The 10,181-nt window shown below is 35.4% G+C and overlaps 1 protein-coding gene across 1 annotated transcript; it reads left to right on the forward strand.

The window, feature by feature from the left end:
- The first annotated feature begins 8,348 nt into the window (after positions 1-8,348).
- On the forward strand, positions 8,349-9,509 carry LOC141695484 (uncharacterized). The gene is made up of 3 exons (XM_074499726.1): positions 8,349-8,759; positions 8,848-9,111; positions 9,219-9,509. Exons 1-3 carry the CDS (start codon positions 8,349-8,351, stop codon positions 9,507-9,509), a joined length of 966 nt encoding a protein of 321 aa, XP_074355827.1.
- The last annotated feature ends 672 nt before the right edge of the window (positions 9,510-10,181 follow it).

Below are 10,181 nucleotides of genomic sequence, written 5' to 3' on the forward strand. Positions count from 1 at the left end.
CCCGCTACCATATACGATAACGAACTACGCTCCTATCACGATATTTATAAGGGTTCCCATAAGGGTTTTAACTGTCAGTACTACGTTAGGTAGCCCGACTATGAACTTGGCAAGAGTTCTTATTATCTTTGTGAACTTATTATCTTAACGTCACATCATCTCTGAGGTTTATAACGCTTAGCTCTGATACCATTTCTGTAACACCCCCAGATCCGGGGTCGGGGATCCGGGTCATCACGAGTTCCACTTCCCTTAACAACACCCAATCTTATTAAACAATCAACTACTCTTTACTGTGACCCCACAATATACACACACACACCCCAAGTTATAGTCTCAGAGATGAATACTCAAAAAAATAACACAAGTCATTTTGTTCCACAATTATATGCCAATACGCCTTAAAAGGTTTTCTGAATAAATTTACATTTCTTTGCCATTATTACAATTTATAAATATACATAAATCTGGTACATCAGAAGTTGAAAGCCTAGCCTATTGGTAGTTCCTACCTCAGCTACGGCGGCATCAGTGCTTCTAGAAAACTGCGGAACGTCTCCTAACCTCTTGCGAATCGGGAGCTTGGTCCGGTTCATCTTATCTATCTGATGTTGTGTGATGAAAGAAGAAAGCAAGGGTGAGCAGCAAGCCCACCAAAATAATATGTATAATGATTAACAATATATGAGCCTTCTCATAGTACTCATGAAAGTCTTGGTCAAAAGAAATGAACCAAGTTGATATCTTAATGCGATGAAGTCGCAAAATATTCAGTATATATACCTATATACTTTTCAAAATCTTGGAAGTCCTCTTCCATGCATAATACACACAGAGTTCCAGTGTATAACTGTATAAAAATACCGTTGCAAGGTGATCTCATATATCTAACCTTGTCTCAACGTTTTTCTGAAAATCTTTGTCATGCATAAGATAATCATTTACTAGATATAAGTTTAAAAAAAATGAAGTTACAAGATACTCCAATATACTTTATATCCAAATACTACTTGAACTACCACTGTTCAAGTTATAATCAGTTTCAAAGTTCATCACCCAGATGAGACTACAAGATAAGACTTGAATAGATTCAATCTTTGAAATATCATTATAAATAATGAAGTTACGAGATACTTCATTAAGTCCTGATATATATATCCATATATATATATATATATATATATCTCATACATTTCCTGAAAATCTCTGTCATGTAAAGTATGAACAGAGTTATTATATCCAATGAATTTTGGAAAGAAAAGAATTTTGGCATAAACCAGATATCTTGCTGATCAGGCAAAGATACCAATAAGTAACCTTTTCTACTGTAGATGGATGAATTCCTCACCGGTCATCACTCTGGCCGTATTAGGACCTCGCGCTAGACCGTTACCCGGCCACTCACGCGTTGATGGACTGCCACCCAGCCACTTACACTTTATAGACCGTACCCCGGCCTGTCGCTTATGCCGACTCAATCAGATGGACTTACTTCCCGAACATTGGGCAAGTAATCAAATTGTTTTCTCAAAACAGCAACCATGTTGCGAATATAAAATACACCACAGAGCCGGATCCCCAAGATTTTTGAGCGAATATTCAAGTCTCCTTCGAAAGGAAGATCTTAAATCGGAAAATGAGTTTTGGGATCCGCTCTAACTTTTAAAATCATTTTGAAGACTCGAAAACACTTTAAAGAGTGTTTGGAGTAAAGCTGATTTAATGAAATAAATCAGTCCCGATATATTAGAAAATATCTGAATATTATTATTTAAATAATATTCCCATAAAGAATAATCTTTATAAAAATAATTGAAGTAGAAGTTTTAAAACTTATACTTGAAACGGGTATTAAATAACCAAAGATACACTTATATGAAAGTATTATCTTTATTTGAATAATCGAAAATAAGTTTGATTATTAACACCTTATTCTTTAATAAAATAAAGAATATATTTCAGTAATAAGCGGAGTCATAATACCTCGAATGAATATTATAAATAATATTCATTAAATAAAATAAAGGAGTCATACATCCTCAAATGAATATTCAAATAATATTCAATTAATAAAATAAAAGGAGTCATAAGCCCTCGAATGAATATTCAAGATAATATTCATTAATAAAATAAAGTTATCGAATAAACCTTATTCGATTAATAGTTTTGAAAACTATAACCATATATATATATAAATATATATATATATAAAATCTACTCGGGATCCTCGACTCCCGGTTTTAGAAAATGTTTTCACCTTTGGGTCCCTATACTAAGGGTATACGCAAATACCGCTTATCTCTAGCATAGGTATTATGCAACGAATAAGCATTTGAACCAACAGATATATAAATCAAGAATACGAAACAGGCATGCATATATATACCATATCAGTATGCTTCAATATATCGCAACATTTGCTAATTAACCAACATGCATCTATCGCAAGATAATGCATATACATATATTCATCACAACAACAGTATAACGGGTAGAAAACTTGCCTGAGCGACTGTGTGTTACGAATGGCTCGGGACGAGTCTGGTAACCTATAAGCAACAAGTAAGTTGGAATTAAACCAAAGTCACTTGTAAATCTATACTCTAACCAACTCAGACTCTAACGCTCGTTTTGTGCTTACTGATTCTCTTAAGTCACTCGAGTACCCTCGGCTCCACCATTTTTAATAAATTAACCATTACGAGTTTTAAAGCGATTCCTTCGCGGGTGTCTTACCAACTGCCTAACACACTTACCATAAATGTTTCATGCATTAATTAACCCTTTTTGGTCTTTAACCTATGTTTCAAAGTAAGGCGAGGGGAAAAGTTTCGTTCGCGAAATGCCGTTACTTAAAACGGTCGTTTCTCCTAAACCGTACATCGGAATCAAACGAACTATATATCCAAACGAAGCTCATAACATGAACTATCTAAACATGGCAATGGTCAGTTCATGGTAGTTAGTGTTCGGGTGCAAAAGTCATGCACAAAACAGTCTAAGGAAAATTGGGCATTACGACGGATATACCTTAGCGATTCCCAAATTTTACCAAATCCATTCAATATCAAATCACCACCAATCAACACCAACCCAACCACAACAATCCAAACATCAAACACAAACAAACCAACCTACCACTCCACCATTTTCTAAGTCAAAACATCCATGGATCATAATTTTAATACCAAGTATGATAACGGCTCAATAATTAACTACAATAACTTACATACATAACTAAACATGCTTAATCTCTCATTCACTAATTCAACCATTAAAACCTCCATTTACAATCCAAGCTCATACAAATTTATAACTTAAATCAAAGGGGAAAGCTTGGTTATACCTTCTTGGAGCATCTTAATACCATCAAAGAGCCTTGAAATTCCTAAGAGAGCCCTGATCTAAGCTTAAACAACCTTGAACTTCCAAAAGAAATCAAGAAATCAAAGTTTGTTCTTGAAAGTTACTATTCATTACTATTCATCATCATCTTTGATGAATTAATTAGCTAAGAAAGACATGATTTTTGAAGCTCAAACTTCTAGGATAACTAAGTTATAATATCAAGAAGCCATGGGAATTACCTTGAGAATTATGAATGAGCCAAGCTTGGACTTTGAATTTCTAAACCTCCATTTTTATGAAAAAGTCGAAGCTACAAGGTGAGGAGAGAAGAAAGGAGTTGCTTGGTTGATTACTTGGTTAAAAAATATGATTAGAATACTTGGTGGAGGTTTAATCTTGGATAAATATCTTGATTAATGTTTACATCACCATGCTTACCTCACCATCTAGCCACTTGTCTAACTCTTATGGAGTGATGATGTCATCTATTTTCTACTCCACTTGATTAGTCTCCCTTGCTTCTTTTACAAGCTTGTTTCTTGACCATTTATTTGTTTTACGCTTCGCTTAACTTTCGTTCTCGTTTATCGTTTGAAGGATCATACCCGGGATCTTATTACTTAGGTTCCCTTAACCTTTCTCAGTACATTATATTCCTTTTTATGATCCTCTATTATAATCCTTTAATTTAAATCCTTTTTATCCTGTTACCTTATACTCAATTCTTTCCGCATCTAGGGTATTTCCGGGAAAAATCAAAGTGTTCGGAATTGGATTCTGACGATCTTTATATACACTTATATACTACATAGAGTACTAATAAAATCTCAGAATATCCATATCAGAACCCCTACATAGTGTGGCATGAAAAGTTTTCTCATTCAGTAAAAACACTATTCATAAGGGTTTCAAAAATTTCCCAAAAATTGGGGTTATTACACTGGTTATGTATGAAAAGAAAATTTATGATGTTGTCGATATTGGTCCCTGGCCCGCATGAGCCTGGTAATAACATCGACATCTACTTACAACCGATGATTGATGATTTAAAAAAGCTTTGGAAGGAAGGGGAACCAAATATGTATGACGCGTATAACAAATCATTTTTCACTTTAAAAGCAGTTTTAATGTGGACGATAAATGACTTCCCTGCTTACGCAAATTTATCTAGCTGCGTTAATAAGGGTTATAAGTGTTGTCCAGTTTATGGAGATGACACCGTAGCTAAATTTTTGACTCATAGTAGGAAAATGTGCTACCAAGGGCATTGTCGATATTTGCCTTTACATCATCCTTATAGAAGGTAGAAGGCTGCTTTTAATGGACAACAAGAGTTTGGGCAGACGCGTCGAACCCTATCCGGAGAAGAAGTGTTAGCAGAGCAAGAACAAATCAAATTTGAATTTGGGAAGAAAATGAAGAAGGCAAAGAAGGTTGAAAGTCCATGGAAGAAAAAGTCAGTATTTTTCGAGTTAGAATACTGGAAATTTCACCATGTTAGGCACTGTATTGATGTCATGCATGTCGAGAAGAATGTATGTGATAGTCTGATTGGCACATTACTAAATATGCGCCATAAGACAAAGGATAGTGCGGCAGCCCGTCGTGATATGATGGAAATGGGCGTTAGATCTGATTTGGCTCCCCAAGTAGGAGTAAAGAAAACCTATTTGCCTCCTTCTCCCTTTACTTTGTCAAAGGCAGAAAAAAGGACTTTCTTGTCATCATTAATGTCGATGAAACTTCCATACGGACATGCATCGAACATAAAAAATTGTGTTTCCATGCCTGATTTGAATATTTACGGGCTGAAATCACATGATTGCCACATTCTTCTCCAACAATTACTCTCGGTTGCAATACGCTCCGTTCTTCCGAAGCATGTTAGGGTCACAATTATTAGATTGTGTTTTTTTTTAATGCTTTGTGCAACAAAGTAGTAGATGTGTCAAAACTGGATAAGCTGCAGTCAGATGTTATACTAACCTTGTGCGATCTAGAAAAGGTTTTCCATGCGTCATTTTTTGATATAATGGTACATATAGTAGTCCACTTGGTCCAGGAACTACGCTTATGTGGACCAGTATTTTATAGGTGGATGTATGCGTTTGAACGGTTTAATAAAGTACTAAAGAGTTATGTTCGAAACCGTTATTATCCCGAAGGTTGTATGGCAGAGAGTTACCTTGGAGAAGAGTCCGTAGAATTCTGCACCGAGTTTCTTAGTCAGAATTACTCCACTGCCGGTCTTCCAAAGGACCAAGATAATAAGATATCAGGTCCATTATCCGCTGTGATAATAAAATCAGTGGAAGAGAAGGAGCGAGATGAAGCACATCTACATGTCCTTCTAAACAACGCTGAAGTGTTTCCATATATTCTGTGAGTTTATGCAGTTTGTTGTTTTCAATTCCTCATTATCCAGTAATTAGTCTTGTAATGTGTCTTTAATATATCATTCCATATGCATTTTTCAGAATGCATAAGGAATATCTTGAAGAAATTCACCGAGGGAAAAGGAAAAGCTTACATTGGCTCATGAGAGAGCACAATCGGCTCTTTGCTGATTGGTTTCAAAACAAAGTCAGTGTTGTATTAGGTTCTTTGATCTGTAGTGTAATGACGACTATTAGCTATTTAGGATTTAAAATTTCTTATCATATCTGTAGGTGAATGATGAACTAAGGGAGAACAACAAAGGTGTTTCAGATACGATAAGATGGCTCGCTGCCAAGCCATCATTTTCAGTACTAACTTATCAAGGTTATCTAGTGAATGGAGTGCGATATTTTACAAAGGAACGAGATGACATACGCGTTGTTCAAAACAGCGGGGTGTCTGTGATTGCTAAAGCGGTCCAGGTTTCTAGTGCCAAGGACTTGAACCCCGTAGAAAGTGATTTGACATTTTACGGTATCATACAAGAGATATGGGAATTAGACTACCATGCATTCAAAGCTCCCTTGTTCCTGTATAAATGGGCAAGTAATGATAAAGGAATAAGGGTTGATGATCTTGGGTTCACACTTGTGGATTTTAGTCGACAAGGTCACAAAAAAGATAAATATGTTTCTGTTGACCAAGTCAAGCAAGTGTTTTACCTTGAAGATCCCGTTGATGCTACCTGGTCTATTGTTCTATCCTCCACAACTCGAGACTACCAAGAATTGTATAATGAAGATGACTTAGGAGACACGATCATGGAACATCCCCCATTCTGCACTGAAATCCCCGCAACTGATGTCACTACTGATGATGTCGCTCATACTGCTAGACCTAATGTTGAGGGAATTTGGATTAAAAATACTGCTACTAAAACTTCTGCACCTAATGTTGTTACTGACTGATGATGTAGCTTTATGTAAAATATATATCTAAATGGGAATTTGAATGACTGAATGAACCATATATATTTGCCTTTAATTGTGTTATAATGTGTAAAATATATTGTTAATTTTTTTTTATTTTGTTTTGCATTGTTATAATCATATAAGTAGTTCATCCATAATTACTGATTGATGGCATTATTTTTTCTTTAATTATTTTGCATTATTTAATTGTACTTCTATAAAATACTTTAGAGTTATTTCGGATGTGATTAATTACTGATTGCAGTTTAGGTAAATTATTGTTCTTGTATAGTTGTATTCGTACTTGCTGATTTTACAATTTATTATTTATGCTTGACTGTAATTAATGACGGACTGAAAATATATTGTTCAACTGATGGCTTTATTATTCAATTTAATGCAGACTAAGGGAGCAAAATGGCAAAGAAGCAAAAAGCCAAGAAAGTAATTTTCGAAGAAAATGACAGGAAGAATAACTCTGAAAAGGTTGATGATGAGATTGTTCCTGATGTCAAAACTTCAGAGACTTGTAATGAAAAGTTGGTTCAAGTCCCTCCACAGTATCAAACTCAAAGTAGTTGTGATGAAACGATGACCACTTCTGAATCTGCAAAAAAAAGGCTAGGAGGTGCGCGTGGTGTTCAGCTCTTCACAAAGTAGTGGTGAAGAAAGCTCGGGGAAAGAAATTTAAAGTTAGATACAATGATTTTGGAGTTCCCATCGGAAATACCAGGCCTACTTTACAGTCTTACATAGGAATGCTCGCAAGGACAATGATTCCAATCGACACTGAAAACTGGCCAAAAGTGGATTGTGATCTAAAAGCAAAATTATGGGATGATGTCCAGGTAAATTATATCCCTTGTTGACTTCTTCATTTTATTTAAATTGTGACTGTAAATTATGTGGCTAATTTATATTATGTGGCTCTTTAGGACACATTCAAAATTGCCCCAGAAAGTGAGAAGCTTGTGCTACAATCGGCAGGTGAAAATGGAGGCAGTTAAAAGCTGATTTAACTGCAAAATATGTGATGCCATTTATTGGAAAAAAGAAGAAATTGATGAAGCCTCCGAAGAAGTATGCGTTTGTTGGTAAAGAACCTTGGAAGAAATTTGTTGCAGAGAGGACGAGCCCCAAATGGCTGGTATGAATATATTCTACTAATAAAATATACATGATTGCCATTTTACTTGCTAAATGATTAAATAGATTTTGGTTAAATAATATTTATTAATTTTTACTAATTTATTTTGGTGCAGGAATAACGTAAGTTACAGAGCAATAGAGTGGGTAAACGGAAATATCATCACCGCTTGTCAAGGAAGGGGTATATTGGTTTGCGAGAAGAAGAAGTAAGAACCATATCTATTTGGCTTTGCAATTCTAAGTTTTAAGGGAGTTTAAACATTTTCTCTTTTTTAACAGATAAAGAAAGGGAACTTAAAGCGGAAAGAGAAACCTGATCGTGCAATTTTTTGGTGGAAGGCTAGGATGCCAAAGAATCCTGATGAGCTTACTGAAGAGCAAGCGGAAATAAATGCGAGAATTGTAATTGATATTTTTAATACTGCATTCCCTTCAAAGATAATTGCGTCATAAATAATGCACTAATTGTTTGTATTTATTTTACAGGCTGAGTTACTTGAAATGAAGGAGAAGGGTGAATTTGTTCCACATGGAACAGAAGATGTGTTAACTACGGCACTTCAGACTCCTGAGCACGCAGGAAGGGTTCGAGGGGTTGGCGGCTTTGTCACTCCAACAGCATTCTTCAATTTTCCGAAAGCGAAAAAGACTAAAATTACCAAGGCAGAGTTGTTGGATCAGTTGGAAAGAAATCAACGGGAGATGGCTGAACTTAAGGCCTTGGTTAATGCTTCGAATGGTCACTCTCCTATGTTCTCTGACAAATCAAGTTATCAAGTACCTGTTAATAAAGAGGGAGCTGCTGATAAGCGGAATGTTGGAGTTGCTGTTAAACCGCTGAGTGCCAAACAGTTGTTGGTAAATGATGAAGACTTTGTTGGTTTTGACCCCTCTCCTCCGAGCGGAAAGAAGGTAAAATATTATTAAGATCTACTAGATATATGCCTACAGACTTGGGATTTATGCAATAAAATTAAATTGATCCCTCACTATAATGTAGGGTCCACAGTCATGTGAGCTTGCACTGGATTGCATAGAGAACAAGGTTGCTTTTGGAACAGTTTTTGATGATCACGAAGAGATGAATGTTTCAGTACACGGAATGCCTCTAAAGCCCGAACATGTTCGTGTGTCGGTTGACGGACACATCCAGCCAGAGGCGTCGGTTCCAGTGCCCATACCTGGTGAAATTGAGGTTGTACGCCAAGCGGTTGGCTCTCACGTAGCATGGCCTCGTGAATTGATCATCTACCCAACTGTGGCGGTATGTTATATAAAAATTATGTCAATATACTCTGAATTGATTGTTGCATTCTATAGTAGTTATGTCAATAATAACCGATTATTCTTGTTTTATTTAATTCTGTGTAGAAAAAGAAAAAGGAAGTGTTGCAGGGGCAGTCTAAGCGGAAAGATGAGTTGCAGAAACTTCAAGATGATTATAGAAAAATGAAGCTAAACAAGAATGTGCCAAAGCAGTACAAGGTGTTATACAAAAATGCTGCAGTCTTCATGAAAGCCACTGGGGAGTCAATACCAATTCCGTGTGATTCGGACGTGTTTGGGACTGAGAAAATAATTTATATATTGCATGAAAATGTGAAAGCATTGTTGGAGTTTGATATGATTGGCCAAGCTGCAATATCTGCTTATATGGCGTAAGTTAATTTTTTATCGTTACATATTCAATATTCATGTTTTATACGGATATTATAAGTAATGTAATTCACTCCCTGGTAGGCTCTTGCAAAGACTGATTAAGATTGAGAGGAAGAATGATGATGTGGTCTTATATGGATTTTTCGATCCAGGAGCTACATTTACGTTGAACAAATCTTTTCATTCTTATTTTGTTAATCGGTTGAAAGAGAGTAGTCCCTATCGCATGTACTTCATGCCACATAATCATAAGTAAGTATTTTTAATTTAGACATGCTTTTACAAATTAATATATTTAGGTAGTTTTTTTAAAATTTCTGACTTGTGTTTTTCTTTTTTCTTTTTTATAAACATAGTTGCCACTGGATTTTGGTTGTAATTTGGGATGGCGACATTTATATTCTGAACCCTCTGCCACATCCAACATATTTTGATGAGTTGGAAAAATCATTAACAGAGTAATATATTTCTGTTAATTACTATATATAAATATATATATATAGTAAATATTCTCCCTTTTGAAAATAATCATGTATATTATTGTTGTTCTGCAATGTAGAGCGATGAAATCCTACAATGCTCAAACTGGAAGGGGAAATAAAGCTCCTCAGATAAAGAATCTTCTTGTAAGTTTTTTGTATTTTTTTATCACTTTGTAATTTTAATTAATTTCTG

The sequence above is a fragment of the Apium graveolens genome, chromosome 11 (assembly GCF_009905375.1).
Source record: "Apium graveolens cultivar Ventura chromosome 11, ASM990537v1, whole genome shotgun sequence".
NCBI lineage: Eukaryota > Viridiplantae > Streptophyta > Magnoliopsida > Apiales > Apiaceae > Apium > Apium graveolens.